At 46.5% G+C, this 24930-nt stretch overlaps 1 protein-coding gene across 1 annotated transcript in view; it reads left to right on the forward strand.

The window, feature by feature from the left end:
* LOC124718938 (venom allergen 5.02-like) overlaps positions 1-24930 on the forward strand; it is a 52646-nt gene that overhangs the window by 16131 nt on the left and 11585 nt on the right. Inside the window, exons 2-6 of the mRNA XM_047244603.1 lie at positions 6277-6425; positions 10776-10897; positions 19381-19462; positions 22149-22312; positions 24115-24215. Of these exons, the coding sequence (XP_047100559.1) occupies positions 6296-6425; positions 10776-10897; positions 19381-19462; positions 22149-22312; positions 24115-24215 (599 nt within the window). The 5' untranslated portion in view covers positions 6277-6295. The remainder of the gene's footprint in view (positions 1-6276; positions 6426-10775; positions 10898-19380; positions 19463-22148; positions 22313-24114; positions 24216-24930) is intronic.

Consider the following 24930-nt stretch of genomic DNA (forward strand, 5'->3'; position numbering starts at 1 on the left):
GACAGTTACTGTAGTAACCACCGACAGACTACCATGGTCATGCAGGTACGCTTGGTACTATGGCTGCGTAATATCTTCCCTCTTGTTGGTACAACAGGCGCCATTTACGGTTCCGCAAGGTCCTGATGTGTCACGGCACGTCTTGAAGGAGGTCCGTGTAAGTAACACGTCCGCCTATCTCTGTACCACGGTGACAACATCGAGAGTTGCATTCCCCCTGGGACCATGGTTCTTCCCGTTGATCAAAGCTCTGTGATTTCTCGTTACGGCGCTGCAGTTCAGCCCTCCGGTCTATTATCTGGTGTTATTGACAACACGATTCTGTGTCAGCAGCAATGCAGATTGCGGGTCTTTCATAGACACTTCGATAACTATTAGTTCTTTAAAGGTAAAGGCACCAGAGGGGCAATTCTGACATTGCGGTTTACAATGGGAGAAAGAGCAAAGAAAATCAAGACACGTTCACAGGATCTGTCGACGTGGAAAAAGCGTTCGACAATGTAAACTGATGCAAGATGTTCTAAATTCTGAGAAAAAGAGGTCGATCTTTACGGAAAAACGGGTGATGTACAATATGTACAAAACCAAGAGGGAAAAATAAGATTGGGAGACGAAGGATTAAAAACGGCGTAAGACAGATATAGTCTTTCGTTCCTACTTTTCAGTCTGTGCATCAAAGAAGTAATGAAGGAAATAAATAAAAGGTTCAACAGTGGAAATAAACTTTAAGGTTAAAGGATATCAACCGTAAAATTCATTGATGACATTTGCTGTCCTCAGTAATAGTGAAGAAGAATTACAGGATCTACTGAGTGAAATGAGAAGTCTAATGAGTGCAAAATATGGACTGAGAGTAGATCGAAGGAAGACGAAAATAATTAGACGTAGCAGAAATGAGAACGGCGAGAAAGTTAACATCGGGATTGGTAATCAGGAAGTAAACGAAGTTCAGGAATTCTCCTACCTACGCAGCAAAATAATCCATTACGGTCGGAGCAAGGAGGAAATATAAAAACAGACTAACAATGGCAAAAAGAGCATTCCTCGTCAAGAGAAGTGCACTAGGATCAAACATAGGCCTGAATCTGAGCAAGAAATTTCTGATAATGTACGTCTGGGAGCACAGCATTGGGTGATAGTGGAACATGGACTGTGGGAAAACCGGAACAGAAGAGAATCGAACAATTTGAAATGTGGTGCTACAGAAGAATGTTGAAAATTAGGTGGACTGATAAGGGAAGCAATGAGCAGGTTCTTCGTAGAATTAGTGACGAATTAACTGGTGAGGAAAGGACTATACGAAAACCACTCAGAAGAAGAAGGGACATTATGATAGAATATGTGTTGAGACATCTTGGAATGACTTCCTTGGTACTAGAGGAAACTGTAGAGGGCAATAAACTGTAGAGACAGACAGGAAAAAAAAAAACTTTTTAAGTTCGCTGTCGTAGGATGTGGGCTACTATCTTCAGTGGTTCGCCAGTTTAGTTTCTTCAGCATCTCTGACAATCTCCCACGGGTCAAACGAACCTTTGACCATTTCTGCTTCCCCTCTCTGTATTCGGCCAGTGCCCCCTGTTGGTCCTATTTGCTACAGAATGTATCGAAGTCTAGAACCTGCCTTACCTATGACTCAGCCTACGTGACCATTCCACTCCATCTCTCTCTCTCTCTCTCTCTCTCTCTATCTCTCTCTATCTCTCTCTCTCTCTCTCTTTTATTCGTTTAGTCGGTTCCGACTCTTCGTGACCCCATGAACCAAATCACGCCACTTTTTCCTGTCTTGCACTTTCTCCCGTAGACCTTCCAGGTTGGAACACATTGCTTCTGTGATGCCATCGATCCATTTCATCCTCTGACGTCCTCTTCTTCTAGTTCCTTCAATCTTCCCCAGCATTAATGTTTTTTCCAGCACCACAATTCGAAGGAGTCAATTCTTCGCCGTTCAGCCTTTCTAATGGTCCAGGTCTCACATCCATACATCACAGCTGGAAAGACTATAGCACTCACAATACGGATCTTTGTTGCTAGTGTTACATCTCTGGACCTCCATATTTACACAAATACTTGCGCCCAGGTGTTTGTAGGACTTGAGTGATTCCAACTGTCACTTTCTGACATCCTACTCATAATCTTAACTGTTAACCGTTATTTCTGGGTGTGTGAGGTCCTGGTGTGAGGTAAGAGAGGGCCTGGTGCCCCTAATCAGATCAGATAAATAAACAAATAAAGTGAATTTACGCATGATTGCTATTAAATTTCGACTGCTCACAACATACAGTTCTCAAGACATCTTACTTCTGTGTAATTTTCTGATTTCCTTGACACTAGGAGTGAATCGAATTCTGTGTTTTCTGTACACGATAAATTAGATAGACATTTATTGGAAAACAGAAGTGCACATAGTTAATAATGACACAACAGACTCTTTAGTGTACTGTTTGATTCAACTTATGTGTTGTGATTCACATAGGCCGTATTACATCAGTTTTATTAAATGATGTAGGAGAGTTATTGTGCTACTAAAGACTATATCTCGGTACAGGCAATGGAATACATATAAAAAATAAAATTTTAACTGTAGCCGCAAACAAACATTGTCATTGTTTATTAATTCTTAAGTATTTCATCTTGTTGTTGTTGTGGTCTTCAGTCCTGAGACTGGTTTGATGCAGCTCTCCATGCTACTCTATCCTGTGCAAGCTTTTCATCTCCGAGTGTCTACTGCAACCTACATCCTTCTGAATCTGTTTAGTGTATTCATCTCTTGGTCTCCCTCTACGATTTTTACCCTCCACGCTGCCCTCCAATACTAAATTGGTGATCCCTTGATGCCTCAGAACATGTCCTATCAGCCGATCCCTGTTTCTCGTCAAGTTGTGCCACAAACTTCTCTTCTGCCCAATTCTACTCAATACCTCCTCATTAGTTATGTGATCTACCCATCTAACCTTCAGCATTCTTCTGTAGCACCACATTTCGAAAGCTTCTATTCTATTCTTGTCCAAACTATTTATCGTCCATGTTTTGCTTCCATACATGGCTACACTCCATACAAATACTTCCAGAAACGACTTCCTGACACTTAAGTATTTCATGAACAGTGATATTGTTGGTGTCTGTGAACGCATTTTGGGAGTCTTTCAACGTGCACACCAGAAAAAGGTTTAACTGACAAACTGTATGGAAATACCTGTCCTACTGTAAATGTCAGACAGCTACATCTGTAACACTACGTGCCGAGAAAGAAAAGCTCCTCACTGGTAACTCCGTGCTGGATTGTTTGGAAACTTCATCATTCCCCACACAATCTGAGTCAAACGGATGGCTTCGTATCCTCAACTGGACTTTGTTCCGTTCGGGAAACAATGCTTGCTGCGAAGTACGAGACTGGACAGTCCGCTCGCAGACCACACACCAAGTTTGTACTGCCGGGCTGCCGACCTGTCAGGGGCATCAGCGCTGGTCGTTCCCTTTCCGATCTTAATTCTTTCTCATTACAATCAGTTTTTCAGCGCTATCCCTTCCTACTGTTCCCACAACAACCTGCAAGAGATAATGTTAACAACACACAACATTTTATCAAGATGTCAATCTGAACGTAACGAACGTTTTAGACAGATTGGTGTCGCAGTAGGAGGAACAGAATGACCATCTCTTAAACGACTTTGTAAAATTATTTTAATTGTTTGTACCGTAGGTATTGAAATTAACCCCTTGCATTTAAAGATCTTAAAAACGGTGAGTCGAAAACGTACCTAACACTAGCGGCTATTTTTTTCTCGATCCAGTTATCGTCTCATTTGATCTGGCCCTCTAGACGTATATTAAACTCAGCAGTGACCTCCGCGTCAGTGGTTTTCATACTGGATACGAGAAAATCTTTCTAACATCCGGTTGTCCCTATCTGAAAGTTTGTTTCATCTTCGAGTACCATTATTGGCAGACGAATTTTTGGCACAGACTACTTACGCTTCTGGTCATTAAAATTGCTGCACCAAGAAGAAATGCAGATGATAAACGGGTATTCATTGGACAAATATATTATACTAGAACTGACACGTGATTACATTTTCACGCAATTTGGGTGCATAGACCCTAGAAATCAGTCCCCAGAACAACCACCCTCTGGACGTAATAACGACCTTGATACGCCTGGGCATTGAGTCAAACAGAGCTTGGATGGCGTGTACAGGTACAGCTGCTCGTGCAGCTTCAACACGACACCACAGTTCATCAAGAGTAGTGACTGGCGTATTGTGACGAGCCAGTTGCTCGGCCACCATTGACCAGACATTTTCAATTGGTGACATATTTGGAGAATGTGCTGGCCAGGGCAGCAGTCGAACATTTTCTGTATCCAGAAAGGCCCGTACAGGACCTGCAACGTGCGGTCGTGCATTATCCTGCTGAAATGTAGGGTTTCGCAGGGATCGAATGAAGGGTAGAGCCAATGGTTGTAACACATCTGAAATGTAACGTCCACTGTTCAAAGTGCCGTCAATGCGAACAAGACGTGACTAAGACGTGTAACCAATGGCACGCCATACCATCACGCCAGGTGATACGCCAGTATGGCGAAGACGAATACACGCTTCCAATGTGCGTTCACCGCGATGTCACCAAACACGGATGCGACCATCGTGATGCTGTAAACAGAACCTGGATTCATCCGAAAAAATGACGTTTTGCCTTTAGTGCACCCAGATCCGTCGAGTACAACATCGCAGGCGCTACTGTCTGTGATGCAGCGTCAAGGGTAACCGCAGCAATGGTCTCCGAGCTGATAGTCCATGCTACTGCAAACGTTGTCAAACTGTTCATGCAGCTGGTTGTCGTCTCGCAAACGTCCCCATCTGTTGACTCAGGGATCGAGACGTGGCTGCACGATCCGTTACAGCCATGCGGACAAGATGCCTGTCATGTCGACTGCTAGTGATACGAGGCCGTTGGGATCCAGCACGGCGTTCCGTATTACCCTCCTGAACCGACCGATTCCATATTCTGCTAACAGTCATTGAATTTCGACCAACGCGAGTAGCAATGTCGCGATACGATAAAGCGCAATCGCGAAAGGCTACAATCCGACCTTTATCAAAGTCGGAAACGTGATGGTACGCATTTCTCCTCCTTACACGAGGCATCACAACAACGTTTCACCAGGCAACGCCGGTCAAGTGCTGTTTGTGTATGAGAAATCGGTTGGAAACTTTCCTCATGTCAGCACGTTGTAGGTGTCGCCACCGGCGCCAGCCTTGTGTGAATGCTCTGAATAGCTGATCATTTGCATATCACAGCATCTTCTTCCTGTCGGTTAAATTTCGCGTCTGTAGCACGTCATCTTCGTGGTGTAGCAATTTTAATGGCCAGTAGTGTAAGTTGTTATCAAAGCAAATACACCTGGAAGGATCAAACTGACAGACTCGCCAGCTTCTGCCTTTCGGAAACATTGCTCTGCTTAAGCAGTATGAACCGAAAGTGGAAATAATATGTTCCTGATTGGGATCTCAGCAAAAAATTCTGCGTGAAAGTGAGACTGCATTGCTCAGTTTTCTAAAAATAACTTCAGTCCGGCGAATAAATGTTTCGTGTTCACTGACTTCAGTTTCGATGTCTCAAGAGCAAACAGTAGTGTATCAGCAAGCAATCTCGAAGTACCTACAGCATAATTCGGTGGCATTCGCTCCCGTCAGCGCAATCTGTAGGCATTTCAGAATGATAGATTCTCTTGTAGTACTCATGTAACATGGATTAGGATGTAATCGTGAAGAACTTGAGGACCCAAAGTGAGACAGTAAAAATATTCGCCACAGTATAAGTGCAAATCGGCAATAAATTGAAAATCTCAAAATAATCAAAGATGCCGTTTCATACCACTCGTAGACACCCTCGAAATTATAGAAAACGCCAATCAGAGAAATGCTCACTTCGAAAGTCATCCAAAAAGCCTAAAAAGTCAAGTGCCGGCGAATACGAGAGCAACCGCAGCGTCGAAAATCGAATTGAAAAAAGTCCTTGCGTATCTGCTCCATCGGGCATTCAGTAGCCATCTAAAGTTGTGATTTATCAGTCCTCTAACCATGAAACTGCTTTGTGTAACCTCTCTATTAAAAAGAACGCCAGATAAATTACATATTAGCAGGAAATAATTATGATTTTATTCCTGAGTTTTCTCGAAAAATGGACCCGAACGGCACAGACAGAAAACTTTTCCATTAGCTTTGCACTTTCAGTTACCAGATGATACATCGTTTTATGGTTACTTTTATGTTCCAGTACAGCGGAAAGTATCGAGATGTATCTCGCCGTGAACTGCAGGAGGTTGCTGCTGTGCGCCGCCGTGGTGCTGCTGCTGCCATCTAGCGGGGACGGCTTCAGCGCGGCAGGCTACAGCGGAGCCGCCTGCCGGGGAAGCTCGCTACTACGTGAGTACCTGTCTCTGATGTCTGTATCCGAACCCGTCACGCGTCGAAATGGGCGCGTATCAGAGAATGCGTACGCGCGTGCACAAATGAGTGGGAGTTTGGAGGCGTGCGAGGAGTGGGTGGCAGTGGGTGTCTTCGGGCACGCGGAACAATCTGCCTCATGGGTCACAGGGCCCGCCTCAACGGAACTGCCACATCCCGAATACGGCGCGCGTTAAAAGTGGACTCTCAATGGCCCTTACACCCGTCAAAGCGAAGGTCAGTTGTGCTGTGAGCACCAGTCCGTGATACACATTCGCACGTAGGAATCTAACTAGGTACTCAGTACAAATGTCAGTTTACGTGATTTTTGACGATGGTTTAAGCCGAAACGGGCACTAGGCAAGTACACTCCTGGAAATGGAAAAAAGAACACATTGACACCGGTGTGTCAGACCCACCATACTTGCTCCGGACACTGCGAGAGGGCTGTACAAGCAATGATCACACGCACGGCACAGCGGACACACCAGGAACCGCGGTGTTGGCCGTCGAATGGCGCTAGCTGCGCAGCATTTGTGCACCGCCGCCGTCAGTGTCAGCCAGTTTGCCGTGGCATACGGAGCTCCATCGCAGTCTTTAACACTGGTAGCATGCCGCGACAGCGTGGACGTGAACCGTATGTGCAGTTGACGGACTTTGAGCGAGGGCGTGTAGTGGGCATGCGGGAGGCCGGGTGGACGTACCGCCGAATTGCTCAACACGTGGGGCGTGAGGTCTCCACAGTACATCGATGTTGTCGCCAGTGGTCGGCGGAAGGTGCACGTGCCCGTCGACCTGGGACCGGACCGCAGCGACGCACGGATGCACGCCAAGACCGTAGGATCCTACGCAGTGCCGTAGGGGACCGCACCGCCACTTCCCAGCAAATTAGGGACACTGTTGCTCCTGGGGTATCGGCGAGGATCATTCGCAACCGTTTCCATGAAGCTGGGCTACGGTCCCGCACACTGTTAGGCCGTCTTCCGCTCACGCCCCAACATCGTGCAGCCCGCCTCCAGTGGTGTCGCTACAGGCGTGAATGGAGGGACGAATGGAGACGTGTCGTCTTCAGCGATGAGAGTCGCTTCTGCCTTGGTGCCAATTACGGTCGTATGCGTGTTTGGCGCCGTGCAGGTGAGCGCCACAATCAGGACTGCATACGACCGAGGCACACAGGGCCAACACCCGGCATCATGGTGTGGGGAGTGATCTCCTACACTGGCCGTACACTACTGGTGATCGTCGAGGGGACACTGAATAGTGCACGGTACATTCAAACCGTCATCGAACCCATCGTTCTACCATTCCTAGACCGGCAAGGGAACTTGCTGTTCCAACAGGACAATGCACGTCCGCATGCATCCCGTGCCACCCAACGTGCTCTAGAAGGTGTAAGTCAACTACCCTGGCCAGCAAGATCTCCGGATCTGTCCCCCATTGAGCATGTTTGGGACTGGATGAAGCGTCGTCTCACGCGGTCTGCACGTCCGGCACGAACGCTGGTCCAACTGAGGCGCCAGGTGGAAATGGCATGGCAAGCCGTTCCACAGGACTACATCCAGCATCTCTACGATCGTCTCCATGGGAGAATAGCAGCCTGCATTGCTGCGAAAGGTGAATATACACTGTACTAGTGCCGACATTGTGCATGCCCTGTTGCCTGTGTCTATGTGCCCGTGGTTCTGTCAGTGTGATCATGTGATGTATCTGACCCCAGAAATGTGTCAATAAAGTTTCCCCTTCCTGGGACAATGAATTCACGGTGTTCTTATTTCAATTTCCAGGAGTGTATGGTCTATGAAAACGAAAAACAATCAAGATGGAACATTATATTTACGTACATTACCTGGTAAAGCGAACTAAAAATGTGGCCACGGTGGCAGCACCGTCGTTTTACAACTGAGAAAGAGGGAACAGACGTAGTAACAGAGCACATCCTGGCATTCTTACAAGTGGAGTGTCACGCATAGCTGAATTACTTGCCAAATAGGAACCGAACAGAAGCAACGCTTGCCTGGCTGTTTCTGTGATTTCACAGTGATGTTCTAAGCTTAGCACCCCTAGAGAGGTTATTGGTTGATTGGTTGGTTTTGGGGAAGGGGACCAAACAGCGAGGTCCGCTGTCCCGTAGGATTAGGGAGGGATGGGGAAGGAAGGAACCATCACGGCAATCGCCTGAAGCGATTTAAGGAAATCACGGAAAACCTAAATCAGGACGGCCAGAGGCGGGTTTGAACCGTCGTCCAGAGAGATCATTACGAGCATCACTTAATACCGTGTAATTCCCCACCTGGGCTTGGCAGTCGCCTGGATGCCGTTAGGATGTGAGGCCACAAGGTCGTGTAGGCACGCCGCATCCAGTTTAAGCCATTCGCTGAGAATTCGATCTTGCAGTTCCATAGAATTGCGGAGAGCTGATATCGGCGTTTTAGCCGCCGTTGCAACGTGTGTCAAGGATTTACGACGTGATTTTATAGGCCAACAGAAATGTAAATGGGGCTTGTCAGCAAACCAGTCACATATTCTTTCAGCGCGATGAACTTTGCTTCTATTGTTCTGAAAAATAAGGGGATCAGTGGTATACTCGTCATGCAGATGTTGAGTGGAAGGCAACACCTGATCATTCAGAAAGTTTAAACAAACATCCTAGTTCACGTTAGTGGTCAGATACTGTCCACGTTCGATGATTTCTACCCCACTGAAGACACGAGCCTTCTCGCCCGACTTTACATCTTAACATTTGCCAACTAGAATTCAACTCCATGTGGGAGTGAACATGGTCCCCAAGGATAGGCGCATGGTTGCGTAGAGCGCCTGTGCGTTCCAGAATTACGAGATCACCCAGGGAACGCCACGAAAACCTTCTTCAGAGCATAACGCTCCCTCCTATGCGACTGGACCCTTATCTGATGGACCATAAAATATGATTCATCTGAAGTGGCCTCTCAGGGGACTTCCGTTACCGTATCGGCGTGCAAGTTCCAGCCTTCGTCGCCAATGACCAGCAGCCACCTCGAGTGTATGAAGCAAGCACCTGCTGCAAAGGCCGGTAAGCAGCAACTTCCGCTGAACAGTCGTTGAAGAGGCACTTAGTTCATCAGGCCGGCCAGCTGCACGCACACGTCTCCGCAGCCGCCGTTCTCCCCTCTCATCTATGGCCCGTGGTGCACAGCAGTTCCCTTCGCTAGCGTCATTTTGCCACGCACGGTATACTTTAACCACTGCGGCACTCGAGCAGTTTACGAACATAGCCGTTTCGGAAATTATTCCGCCCCTTGCCCGAAAGCCAATGATGACGCCCTTCCGAGCGTCAGATAAATCGCACTGTTTCTGCATTACCGCAACGACTACATCATTGTCCGCGTTTCCCTGCCGCGCTTTGTATACCATCCACTGCCAGTGCTGCCGCATGGCCATCTATCGGTGATTATTGCGAGGTGACGTCGGTCACATTAAGGGGGTTAGGACGTCAAACGGCCGACCTGGAGCAGGACAGGCACCACACGAAATTTTAATTTCCACTGTCTATACTTTTACAAATAAATTCATAAACGTTTGTCAACACGACCAGGAAGGATTCAGGATTCAAACTCATAGCAATATAAGTTCAAAAGTATAACAAACTAAATTTTTTTTCACGTGTGAAATTTCATCATTTTTTCACTTACTATTGGCAGCATTTGTTACTATAGGTACACTTTTCTTCACAAGTAAGTGAGATTTCTCGATGAATTTTGCACAGCGTACAAACCATACGTACAGGTGTATGAAACTCTAGAATTTATTTAATTAATGAAAAAATGAAAGAGCTGTTACATTTTAAACTTCATGTTTACAAAAAACTCAAATTTTATGGTTAATTATCTCAATTTTTAGCACAGTTTTTAACAGATTTGGAAAATTCTAGAGTTTCATACACCTGTAAGTATGGTTTCTACGTTGTGCAAAATTCATCGAAGAATCTCCCTTACTTATGAAGAAAAGTGTAACTATAGCAACAAATGCAGCCAATAGTAAGTGAAAAAATGATGACATTTCACATGTAAAAAAAATGTATTTTCTTATATTTTTGAACTTCCAGTGCTATGAGCGTGACTCCTGAACCCTTCCTGGTCATGCTGACAAAGTTTTATGAATTTATTTGTAAAAGTATAGACAGTGCAATTTAAAATGTCCTGTGGTGCCTCTCCTGCCCCAAGTCGGCCAGTTTGACGTCATACCCTTCTTAAGGGGACTGGACCGTGTATTATGATATTCATTTGTCACGAGATATTCACTAACCCGTTGAGACGGCAAACGATGACAGCAGATACTCCATCTTGATTGCAGAGAGCGGAGGCCTGTCCTGCGACGTGAAGAAGTCCATCCTGGACGCGCACAACAAGTACCGACAGTCCATCGCGCTGGGTTACGTCGCTGGACAGCCTGGAGCCGCCAGAATGCTGGAAATGGTAAGACGTTTCTACATATCTATCTACATGATTACTCTGCAATTCACATTTAAGTGCTTGGCAGAGGGTTCATCGAACCTCAATCGTACTATCTCTCTACCATTCCACTCCCGAACAGCGCGCGGGAAAAACGAACACCTAAACCTTTCTGTTCGAGCTCTGATTTCTCTGTTTATTTTGATGATCATTCCTACCTCTGTAGTTTGGACTCAACAAAATATTTTCGCAATTGGAAGAGAAAGTTGGTGACTGAAATTTCATAAATAGATCTCGCCGCGACGAAAAACGTCTTTGCTTTAATGACTTCCATCCCAACTCGCGCATCATATCTGCCACACTCTCTCCCCTATTACGTGATAATACAAAACGAGCTGCCCTCTTTTGCACCCTTTCGATGTCCTCCGCCAATCCCACCTGGTAAGGATCCCACACAGCGCAGCAATATTCTAACAGAGGACGAACGAGTGTAGTGTAAGCTGTCTCTTTAGTGGACTTGTTGCATCTTCTAAGTGTCCTGCCAATGAAACGCAACCTTTGGCTCGCCTTCCCCACAATATTATCTATGTGGTCTTTCCAACTGAAGTTGTTCGTAATTTTAACACCCAGGTACTTAGTTGAATTGACAGCATTGAGAATTGTACTATTTATCGAGTAATCGAATTCCAACGGATTTCTTTTGGAACTCATGTCGACCACCTCACACGTTTCGTTATTTAGCGTCAACTGCCACCTGCCACACCATACAGCAATCTTTTCTGAATCGCTTTGCAGCTGATACTGGTCTTCGCATGATCTTACTAGACGGTAAATTACAGCATCATCTGCGAACAACCTAAGAGAACTGCTCAGATTGTCACCCAGATCATTTATATAGATCAGGAACAGCAGAGGTCCCAGGACGCTTCCCTGGGGAACACCTGATATTACTTCAGATTTACTCGATGATTTGCCGTCTTTTACTACGAACGTCTTCTTCTGTCATCTAGTACTGCGGTACCAGTATGGTCACTGGGCGACTCCATTTAAGATTTTATTCTAAAGAGGTCTGCTCTTAAGAGCACACCTCTGTAGATTTTTTCGTGACTGTGATAAACAGATGGCCCAACTCATTACTGCCACAGCGGTATGTAGCAGCACATCTGTCAGGTGAACAGCTATTTACCGATCACAGTGGTTAACTGTACGTGGTGACTTCTGAAAGTAAGTTACACAAAACCGGGTGGACACGATTCTGCTACGGTATGGATACCAGGTGCGTTACAGCGTGCGAGTGAAATGGAGGCGCAAATTGAAACGTAATCCAAAACTAAAGTACGCGGGAAGCAGGATTCTCATTTAATCTAAATCGCACACAGATTCAACGAGTAATTTCGGCGGTATGTGGATCAAAGGCAGCGTCGATTCCAGTCGTAGAATAATGGTGGCAAAAATTTTGACCAAAGCCGCAGACACGTGAGTGATGGTGATCGAGGAGTAAGGCAGCCGACAACGATCATAGACGAGGATGTCCAGGCAGTGGAAGAACTCAGTCGCAGAAATCGCGGATTTTCCAACGAGCGCGGTTCTCGAATGGGCCCTTGACCAAAGGGCGGATTTCTGTCGTTAATGAACTGAACTATTTGTAAAGCGTTCCGAATGTTGTCTATCAAGACTTCGCGATTATATTCAGCAATAGCATAAATCATCTGAGTGTTTTGGTCGGCCACAATAACGTTTACTTATTTTTTGAAATCCACTCGCACGGCACAACATTTCTACCCTCCTCTACCCAATCAGACAGTTCGATAAAAATTTAGCCGCCGGTCTACTCCGTGGCGTTTCATTTTCAAAAATTCTGCTTCTAGAGTTTATTACAATATCCCCACCTCTTACTTGCCCGCGAAAGGCTAAGGTCTCGAGTTCGAGTCTCGATCCGGCACGCAGTTTTAATCTGCCTGGAAATTTCATATCGGCGCACGCCCGGCTGCAGAGTGAAAATTTCAGAGTGAAAATTTCATTCTGAAAAGTCTACATGCATATTTTTATTTCACAATGCTAGTTGCTTAAAAATGTCTCGTATTTTCAGCTACTCGGCAGACGAACATCCCTGTAAGTGTGATTTTAAGCACAGATGTTTCGACTCGCCCCAAGGAACGTGTTGGATCTAGTGGTGAAAGTGACAAAATACCGAAGTCGTCCTTTTCTCCTCTCATGCAAGTGTGCTAAATGTACGTGCAGCATTTGTAACCCAAGCGGCAGTGCTGCGTTGCGGGTAGCCTGCACATCGGGCGCCAGCGCCTGCTAGCGTACGCAAACAGACAGAGGAGGACCTGTGTATTGAATGCTTTATGTCTGCTGTGCGTGACGTCATTGCACATCGACCCAGCCGTACGCAACACGTGTGATGCTGCCGAACTTGCGGCGGAAAGATGCCTTTTATCACGGCCCGTATCGCAGAGTTATACACACGCCTTTCAAACGCCACAATACATTCTCCCTTTGACAGGTTTTCTTTCTTGCTGCCTCCATTTGGCGACATTTGCTATAGGCAGTATTTTCGAATCACGCCTTGCCCTTTTGTATTCTATACGTTCCTATACAATATAGATTTCCACTAGTAATTTTGAGCTAAGCTATTTCCGAATATGTGTCTTTGTTTTTGAGTACTGTAACTGTGTAATTTATTGCAATGATCCACAGTGCACATTTTTTATCAGTTTGTTATTCGCCACAGTACAACTGCCAGTACTTGCCACAATCAGATAATTTTGATGTTTGTAATTAGCTTCCAGTGAGTATGAGAGCTATTTGGAAAGTAAGGTCCGATCAGTTGTGAAATGGAAACCACACGTAAAATCAAAAATATTTTACTTGCGACAGTTAGCTACAAATTCCAGCTACTTCTCTACACAATCGCCGATCCGACTTAAGACATCTGTAGTATCGCTGTAATACCTTTCCGAAACCTTCATCATAGGAGGCAGCCGCCTGTGTTTACCGCCAAGTTTCTACGCTGGTCTGCAGCTCTTTGTCTGTGCCAAATTGTTGTCATTGTAGCAAGCGGTTCATGCGAGCGGAGATGAAAATGGGAGGGAGGTAAGTCCGGGATGTGTGGTAGGTGATCAAACACTTCCCGCCAAAAACGTTGCAGCAGCATCTTTATAGCCCCTGCAGAGTGCGTGACAGGTATGTTATGTGGGGTTGCATGGAATCAGGCGAAACCTAACAACTTGCCAGGGGACACTATTGTTGTAGGCATCTTTACGTGGTCACTGACCTCTGAGAACTGAAAACAGCGACGTGACGCGATCGATGGGCATACTAGAGAAACTGTCCAACACTTGTGTGCAAAGTTGCCCCTGGTTTCCACTGTGGTTTCCATTTCGCGCCCGATTGGGCCTTACTTTCTGAATAGCCCTCGTAATCCGAGTATCCAATAATCACAGACTACCAGTTGATAGCGCCAGTGTTATCACGTTTTAAATGAACCACACAGAGGAACATCTCAGTATATGGTAAACTTGTTACTCCAGGAAATTTCAGAACCCCAGCGACACACTCTGCGATACGACTCGGCATACAAAATGGATTACACTGCTTAACAATAAAAAAAGGAACATCTAGATGAACGGAAATAGACCTCACAGGTTAAGAGAATAGCATTTTAATGATTACAAAATCAAGTCAATTTTATAAGGAGCTTGGCAATATGGGCCCAGTTATTGGTATGACATTGCAGCCTCTGTGGCCTTCATATATGCACTGATTCAATGTGGTAGGGTGTCAGAAAGGTGTTGTATTCTCTCCTGAGGCAGGCTGTTGTAAATGATCCTTGATATGCTGGACCCCTGATGATGAGTATGCCCACTCATCAGGTCAGTTTTAGATCCGAATGCCCCACAAATCTGGAAATTGCAGGATTCGAGCAGCCTGCCTAATGGATGTCCGAACTTGTCCTATACACGTTCCATCGCGAACGTCACAAGACTACCTTAGCATGACGGAGGCAGTTTATAGACACACCTGCAGCACGTGGATGAGCATTGTCCTGTTGAAAAATGGTTCTTCGATGTTGTCACACGTGAGACGCATGAGGATGCAGGATGTCTGTGACGTACGATTTACATCAGTACTGCAAAAAACAAGCATATGGAGTTTGGCAGAGGGTGTATACATAGCTTGTCCTGCAAGTATTATTACCTACTATTTTGGCCTACACTCTATATTCATAATATAGATCGTGGTCAAGAAGAGATATAAGTACACTGCCTGGCAGAATAAGTGAAGCATCCAGAAGACATGATCGGATGTCAATGTAGCTTTGTGGACAGGCAGAATGGCCACCAGAATATCATAGTGCTAGAATGAGATTTTCACTCTACAGCGGAGTGTGCGCTGATATGAAACTTCCTGGCAAATTAAAACTGTGTGCCGGACCGAGACTCGAAGTCGGGACCTTTGCCTTTCGCGGGCAAGTGCTCTACCAACTGAGCTACCCAAGCACGAATCACGCCCCGTCCTCACAGCTTTACTTCTGTCAGTACCTCGTCTCCTACCTTCCAAACTTCACAGAAGCTCTCCTCCAAACCTTGCAGAACTAGCACTCCTGGAAGAAAGGATATTGCGGAGACATGGCTTAGCCACAGCCTGGGGGATGTTTGGTCACGGCCGGTAATGACCGAGTGAACTCTGGCGGTAGAGCAGTTTCCCGCGAAAGGCAAAGGTCCCGAGTTCGAGTCTCGGTCCGGCACACAGTTTTTAACCTGCCAGGAAGTATCGTAGTGCTGTTTGTGTCTGCTGCTGTTACCCGTCTTAGTGGAGTATATAAGGGTCGTGAACAGCCTCACAAGTTGAGTAAGCACTGTGATGGATACGGAGATGCCTCGCACTCGTATAAGAAAGCATTATGAGCACTGGACAGAGTTTCAGAGGAGCCTCGTGGTTGGCCTCCATTAGGCGGGCTGCTGGAATCCTGCAATTTCCAGATTTGTGGGGCATTCGTATGTAAGACTGTCCTGATGACTGGGCACACTCATCAACAGAGGTCCAGCTGACCGCGTGCTGATTACCAGTGGAGGATCGCCCTACCTAGCAGCAAGTACGTCTGCGTCCGCCACGCGACGATAACTAATGGACTCTCCGCAACATTCTGTGTCACCCTACAGCGGTGATCGGGAAGCAGATACTGCTTGTAATTTTTCCTCCTATCTATGTAATTATGTAGTTCTCAATTCGATCGAGCAATCAATCATTCATAATAGGAAACACAGTCATAACTCTGTCACTCAAAATGATTCAGAAATTTTACTTGTTAGAATGAAATCAGGCGATGATTCTTCTTCTCTGCAGGCTCATGCATTGCGGCAGTCTGCTGATCTGCACAAATAAAATGCCTCGTATTTTTGGGAGCGTTGTATAATCAGTCGGGAAGCCTCAGATCAAGCGGATATTTGGCTTTGATGAAATTTAACATTCCGAAAAAGTAATGGAGGTCTTGGATTATTAAATGCAGGTTCGTATCCAGTCTTTCAGACGTTCCCTTGTGATTAACAACTACGCAGTATATCGATGAATATCATTAATTCTCAAATGTCAAATACATACCTTTTGTATGAAGGAGCAATATATATATATATATATACACTCCTGGAAATGGAAAAAAGAACACATTGACACCGGTGTGTCAGACCCACCATACTTGCTCCGGACACTGCGAGAGGGCTGTACAAGCAATGATCACACGCACGGCACAGCGGACACACCAGGAACCGCGGTGTTCGCCGTCGAATGGCGCTAGCTGCGCAGCATTTGTGCACCGCCGCCGTCAGTGTCAGCCAGTTTGCCGTGGCATACGGAGCTCCATCGCAGTCTTTAACACTGGTAGCATGCCGCGACAGCGTGGACGTGAACCGTATGTGCAGTTGACGGACTTTGAGCGAGGGCGTATAGTGGGCATGCGGGAGGCCGGGTGGACGTACCGCCGAATTGCTCAACACGTGGGGCGTGAGGTCTCCACAGTACATCGATGTTGTCGCCAGTGGTCGGCGGAAGGTGCACGTGCCCGTCGACCTGGGACCGGACCGCAGCGACGCACGGATGCACGCCAAGACCGTAGGATCCTACGCAGTGCCGTAGGGGACCGCACCGCCACTTCCCAGCAAATTAGGGACACTGTTGCTCCTGGGGTATCGGCGAGGACCATTCGCAACCGTCTCCGTGAAGCTGGGCTACGGTCCCGCACACCGTTAGGCCGTCTTCCGCTCACGCCCCAACATCGTACAGCCCGCCTCCAGTGGTGTCGCGACAGGCGTGAATGGAGGGACGAATGGAGACGTGTCGTCTTCAGCGATGAGAGTCGCTTCTGCCTTGGTGCCAATGATGGTCGTATGCGTGTTTGGCGCCGTGCAGGTGAGCGCCACAATCAGGACTGCATACGACCGAGGCACACAGGGCCAACACCCGGCATCATGGTGTGGGGAGCGATCTCCTACACTGGCCGTACACCACTGATGATCGTCGAGGGGACGCTGAATAGTGCACGGTACATCCAAACCGTCATCGAACCCATCGTTCTACCATTCCTAGACCGGCAAGGGAACTTGCTGTTCCAACAGGACAATGCACGTCTGCATGTATCCCGTGCCACCCAACGTGCTCTAGAAGGTGTAAGTCAACTACCCTGGCCAGCAAGATCTCCGGATCTGTCCTCCATTGAGCATGTTTGGGACTGGATGAAGCGTCGTCTCACGCGGTCTGCACGTCCAGCACGAACGCTGGTCCAACTGAGGCGCCAGGTGGAAATGGCATGGCAAGCCGTTCCACAGGACTACATCCAGCATCTCTACGATCGTCTCCATGGGAGAATAGCAGCCTGCATTGCTGCGAAAGGTGGATATACACTGTACTAGTGCCGACATTGTGCATGCTCTGTTGCCTGTGTCTATGTGCCTGTGGTTCTGTCAGTGTGATCATGTGATGTATCTGACCCCAGGAATGTGTCAATAAAGTTTCCCCTTCCTGGGACAATGAATTCACGGTGTTCTTAATTCAATTTCCAGGAGTGTATATATGTCCCTTTTAATCGTACAATTTCGTATCAGTTATCTTTTGTCATAAATCTCAATATTCAGATTACAATTCTTCAAACAAAGCTCAGGCTAATCGGCACGAGGATAATCTCGGAATTTTTTTTTTTATTTTAACAACCACCAGAGAGAGTAGTACAAAGAATAATTATGCGCTCATGGCGTAGCTATTGTATGAAACTACTTTGCGCATGGATTCTGCGAGTATGAAGATAGAAAATTAGTAAACGTCATTCAACGGTAGAATTGTATCAGAATAATTCATCGAATATAAAGAGGTATTACATGCTGATGAGTGGCGTCGCATGGTATTCAGCGATAAATCGCGGATCTGCTCTAAGCCGGATGACCATGATCGTTGAGTAGTGGCGATCTGGGGAGAGGTACCATATTTGCAATGTTTTGGAGGAGAGGCACACCGGCGTAATAGCACGGGGAGCCGTTGAGTGTAAGTTCAGGTCACGGACGGTAGTGACTGAGTGAATGGTGGAGCAACGGCGCCTCCCGGACGTCCTCGCTCCTCACGTATTATCTCTGATGCCATTTTTCAAAAGGACAATGCTCGTCCAGACACGGCAGGTGTCTCTGTCAACTACCTGCGTGATGTTGATGTACACTCGTTGCCAACGAGTTACCCACCTGAAAGAACAAGTGCTGCACCAGTTCGATCGTCAAATCATCCCAGTGCCAGTATCAAGGATATGCAGGACCAGTTACAATAGTTGTGGGCCAGCTTGTCTCAGGAGAGAATTCAAACAATTTCTGACAGCCTACAAAATTGAATCACTGCGTGTATCAAAGCTACAGTGAGTGGGCTCATATTGCTAAGTTCATTGTAAATTTGACTTGACTTTGTAATCAGTAGCATAACATCACATACTCTCGCCCCCTTCTAGATGTTTGTCTCTCTCTCTCTCTCTGACGGCCGCTATGGCCGAGCCGTTCTAGGCGCTTCAGTCAGCAACCACGCTGCTGCTACGGTCGCAGGTTCGAATCCTGTCTCAGGCATGGATGTGTGTGATGTCCTGTACCATAGTGCTCAGAGCCATTTGAAACACACTCTCCCTTCTCTCTCTCTCTCTCTCTCTCTCTCTCTCTCTCTCTCTCTCTCTCTCTCTCTCTCTCTCTTTTTTTTTTTTTTGAAGCAGTGTAATCTATTTTGTATGACCTGTGGTATCGCATAGTGTGTCACTGGGGTTCTGAAATTTCCTGGAGTGACAGGTTTACCAATATACTGAGATGTTCGTCTCAGTACAGTTCGTGGTACATTTAAAAATAACAGGGGCGCTGTCAGCTGAGAGTTTGTATTTAACGGATCTCGAAATCCCAGTCACATCAGCGTTGCACCAGTGACAGCGATAGTAAATACTGAAAACTTAGCTGCCTGTCAGGACTCACCCTTGTGTTGGTGTGTTGCAGGTGTGGGACGAGGAGCTGGCGTCCATCGCTCAGCGCTGGGCTGACCAGTGCACCATGGGACACGACCACAACCGCGACGTCTGTGAGTACCAGTACCGCACTACCCGTCTCTCCTTTACGTTCAAACTCTACGAAGATTGAAACTTCGTGGCAGGATAAAGCTGTGTGCCTGACAGGGTACTCGAACCCAGAAACTTACCTTTCTTGGCGCCTGAGCTATCCATGTATGACTAACGACCCGCCCTCACACTTTTTCTTCTCCCATTATCTCACTCCCATTTTTTCATTCAGAGAAGCTCTCATACACACCTCGCTGGACCCGCGCAACTACAATAATAGACGAGTTAGCCACAACCTACGGGATTGCTTCTAGAATGAAACTTTAACTTTCCTGGGGAGAGTCAGCTGTCTTTTTAAGTTTCACGCTGATCTATATTGGGGACCGTGACTCCAATCTTAAATCTTGTATTTCGGTAACCGTATTGCTCACGGAACCAGTCGTAGTAACTGTGGGGTCACCGCCAGACACCACACTTGCTAGGTAGTAGCCTTTAAATCGGCCGCGGTCCGTTAGTATACGTCGGACCCGCGTGTCGCCACTATCAGTGATTGCAGACCGAGCGCCGCCACACGGCAGGTCTAGTCTAGAGAGACTCCCTAGCACTCGCCCCAGTTGTACAGCCAAGTTTGCTAGCGGTGGTTCACTGACTACATACGCTCTCATTTGCAGAGACGACAGTAGCATAGCCTTCAGCTACGTCACTTGCTAAGACCTAGCAAGGCGCCATATTCAGTTAATATAATCTGGACAGATAATATTGTGAATCATGTACCGTCAAGAGCGACGTTCATCATTAATGGATTAAAGTTAAGTATGAAACTAATTACGTCTGCTTTCTGAATTCTAATTCCTTGTCATGTTCCAGACCTCACGTCAGTATAGTCCTTCCCTCCTCGCGCCAGCCTGCGTGAGCTAAAACGCGTGCATTTCGGCCTCCTCTAGTAACTCGGTGTTGGCTCTTCTGCCAACACAACAGTAACTAATCAGAATTGATGTTGTACTCGTGAGATACCCTTTAGTACAGAGAGGTGTATACATATATTCTAGATTATATATTATGCCTTCTTTGTTCTGTACTTGTCGAAAATGTTGTCCCACAAGGCTAAGTGTTTGTGTGGTCAAGATAACATACCGTAATACTGGTTTTATTCAGTAAATAATTTACAATAAATGAGTAATGGATACGTATCTTATGAAATGGCGCTTAGCGCAAACCTACATGATTGCTTCGTAAGACTTTACTTTACTGCTCCTTTTATTCCATAACCAAACTGTAATGAATGAGTACTGCACGGAAACTTGTTAGGCCTAACGGACAACCCTCGATCTAGACGACCAACGGTCACGGACGTGGGACGGCTTGATGACATGATAGTCAGCAACCCACGAATGACAGCGGGGGTGTGGCGTTGGAGCACAATGTCACCCGTGCCGCAGTAGCCAGGAACTTGAGGAAGCTGGGATACGCAAATATCGCGATGTATGGGTTCTTCACGAACTGAGTGAAGCGAATTTGATTCAGCGCCTGTCCCTCTGAGCCTCCTTACTGAGCCGCAATCAGAATACACCTTTTCTGGAACGGATGGTAACTGAGATGAGATGTGGTTCGTGTACACAGTACCCAGAAGAGTAAAGCGTGGCGCAAGACTGTGCAGCCACCACTATCCGTTCCTAAACCAGGGCTTTACTTCTCATCTGGCGGGGCTGCAAAGCCGTCCTGTGCTACAAAGTTCTTCCGAATGAGATTCTCACTTCCGAGACATATAGGGCGAGCAGCGATGAGAGACGGCTGAAGTCATCTTTCTCCACGACAACGCCAGACCACATACCTCTATGCTGACCCATTAAAAGCTGCGTTCATTTGAGTGGGATGTGTTACCCGGACCGCTGTATTCGCCAGGCATTGCCCCTTTCGACTTTCACCTATTCTATTCGCTGCAGAATTTCCTGGATGGCAAACGCCTTTCATCTCCTTGGAGGACTGCAGACTGACCCGAGAAGTCCATCAACCTGAACCCCCCCCCCCCCCCTCCACTGTTTTGTAAGAATGCCATTTATAAGCTTCCAGAGAAAATGAAATATATATTGGCGACCATAATGGTGTATATTGCACCAAATAATTAGTTTGTTTACAAAACCGATCCATGTTCTTAAGTTGTGCACGATATTGTGCGTGAAGTGTGTAAGCAGACAGCTCGGCAACCACCCTATCGTAGCTGCACTGCGGGGAGGTATGTTCCCAGGCGTTCTTCGTGACTGCACTGTAACGAAAGGCGAACGAACTCATGGGACAGCCCAGTACTTTCACAATCATGTGATCGCTCTAAGGTTGTTGATACCAGGGCCTACCAATTTCAATTGTATATTACAGCACTGAGGATGGTCACTAAGTGACCGAAAACCGATTTTGCGGATAATAAACGAAAAAAAAAGAGAAAAAAAGAAAATAAATAAAACGACCAATGCTGTGTCTCCTTCCAAATGTATCCATTATCTGGTCGTGGTGGACAGAACACTCCATGGAGTCGCCAGTCAACAATCAAAAAAGCCTTTTGCAGTCATAACCCTTATATTTCTGGGATGCAGATTTCCCATCGGTCTCGACTAGAAGCCCTGTGACAGCACACATCTGGTGTGGGGACGGCAGTACAGCGATGACACGGCACAGCCTGGGCCGGCGCTGACGCGACGCACACGTGTGTTGCAGCGCGCTTCCCGGTGGGCCAGAACGTGGCCGCCACGTGGACGACGCGCCGGCAGGTGAGCCCGGAGCCGGACTTCGCGCGGCAGATCGCCGCCTGGTACGGCGAGGTGGCCGCCTACCGCTACCAGGACGGCAGCCTGGGAGCCGCCACCGGACACTACACGCAGGTACGTCACGCCGCACTCCCCTCCTAGTGCCGCTCTACCCGCACCCCGCCATGGGCTTCACGCATAGACTTTACGTTCATTACTTTTACGCCGCATATAATACTAGTTTACCACGTTCTGCTTCGCTCGCATACCCAGTATTGCAACATCATCTAAATTTTCACTTTAATTAAGGTCAAGCCGTCCACTGTGGAAGAACGGTTTTAGGCGCAACAGTCCGGAAGCGCGCAACTGTTACGGCTGCAGGTTCGAATACTGCCTCGGGCATGAATGTGTGTGATGTCCTTAGGTTAGTTAGGTTTAAGTAGTTGTAAGATCTAGGTTTGGGAAGGGAGTGAGACAGGGTTGTAGCCTATCCCCGATGTTATTCAATCTATATATTGAGCAAGCAATAAAGGAAACAAAAGAACAGTTCGGAGTAGGTATTAAAATCCATGGAGAAGAAATAAAAACTTTGAGGTTCGCCGATGACATCGTAATTCTGTCAGACACAGCAAACGACTTGGAAGAGCAGTTGAACGGAATGGGCAGTGTCTTAAAAGGAGGATATAAGATGAACATCAACAAAAGCAAAACGAGGATAATGGAATGTAGTCGAATTAAGTCGGGTGATGCTGAGGGAATTAGATTAGGAAATGAGACACTTAAAGTAGTAAAGGAGTTTTGCTATTTGAGCAGAATAACTGATGATGGTGGAAGTAGAGAGGATATAAAATGTAGATTGGCAATGGCAAGGAAAGCGTTTCTGAAGAAGAAAAATTTGTTAACACCGAGTATAGATTTAAATGTCAGGAAGTCGTTTCTGAAAGTATTTGTATGGAGTGTAGCCATGTATGGAAGTGAAACGTGGACAATAAATAATTTAAACAAGAAGAGAATAGAAGCTTTCGAAATGTGGTGCTACAGAAGAATGCTGAAGATTAGATGGATAGATCAAATAACTAATGAGGAGGTATTGAATAGGATTGGGGAGAAGAGGAATTTGTGGCACAAGGGATCAGCTGGTAGGACATGTTTTGAGGCATCAAGGGATCACCAGTTTAGTATTGGAGGGTAGCGTGGAGGTTAAAAATCGTAGAGGGAGACCAAGAGATGAATACACCAAGCAGATTCAGAAGGATGTAGGCTGCAGTAGGTACTGGGAGATGAAGAAGCTTGCAACAGGATAGAGTAGCATGGAGAGCTGCATCAAACCAGTCTCAGAACTGAAGACCACAACAACAATAAGTTCTAAGGGACTGATGACCTCAGATGTTAAGTCCCATTGTGCTCAGAGCCATTTGAACCATTTTTGAATTAAGTCCATAGCAAGATGGTCTTTTTCGAATGTACTTCTCACTAACAGGTACCGGGGATCGGAAGTCTTTGTTAATACGTCCCTTTCAATATTATGATAACATTTCTGTACAGACTTTCATGTCATAACACATATTTCTAGAGGAGACACCAAATTTGATATATTTAGCTCTAAAAATGTTGTAATATAACGAACCATTCACATAAAAACTTTCATCCCCTATTTCACCCCCTTGGGATTGAATTTCCAAAAACACCGGAACATGCCCCTCGGCATCTGGTGACCCCTCTCACTTGAGGATGACACGGCAGTCGGTCGGTACCTTTGGGCCTTCCGAGGCCTGTACGGGCATGGAGGGGAGGAATGTCGAAAAATCACTTCTTAAGCGATACCTATAGTATAAAATTAACACCCCCTCCAAATTTCAAGTTTTTGTCGTGTCCGTGAATTTACCGCTCGCGGCTAGACTGGCTGCTCCCTCACAGCCCCCGCTGTTGTGTTGCAGCTGGTGTGGGGAGACACGTACCTGGTGGGCTGCGGCTACAGCTTCTTCTACGACCGCAGCCGCGGATACACCAAGCTCTATGTCTGCAACTACGGCCCTGGGTAAGTCTCTCAATTAATAGGGAATTTTGCATTTATGTAACACTAACATCTGCTAATCTATCACAAATTTTAATCGCTACCAGCTTTCTTAGAAACGATCGTCTGACAACATAAAACTGTTGTAACTGTTCTGATCGTCATTCCGTGATAGTCTATCCTGTGCAACCGCAAAGCTATTGCACCCTACATATACCTGAACCACCTTATTGTATTCCAGCCTTCGTCTCCTTCTGCAATTCCCCTCCCCCCCTCCCTCCTCTCTCTCTCTCTCTCTCTCTCTCTCTCTCTCTCACTCACTCACTCACTCACTCACTCACACACACACACACACACACACACACACTTCCTTCCTTTACAAAACTGGCAATCCCTTCCTCTAGTCACGTTGCGCCATAAATTTCCTTTTTTCCCCTGTTCGGTTCTTTCCGTAATTGTTATTCATTTGATCTACTCATCTACTCTGCAGATTTCTTCTGTAGTACAATATCCCAAACGCTTCTGCTCTCTTGCGCTTATCGACCATGTTTCACTTCTGTTCAGGGCTACACTCCAGGCAAACATCATTAGAAAAAACTTTCTGATTTTATACACGACTAGCGACCCGCATCAGCTTTACACGGGTAGCACCAACTATACACAGTCAGCCTAAAAACACTTGGTGTTAAGTGTTTGGGATGTAAACTGTTGTAATGGAGTTTAAATGCAATATGTATTT

This window comes from Schistocerca piceifrons, chromosome 10 (assembly GCF_021461385.2).
Source record: "Schistocerca piceifrons isolate TAMUIC-IGC-003096 chromosome 10, iqSchPice1.1, whole genome shotgun sequence".
NCBI classification, from domain to species: domain Eukaryota; kingdom Metazoa; phylum Arthropoda; class Insecta; order Orthoptera; family Acrididae; genus Schistocerca; species Schistocerca piceifrons.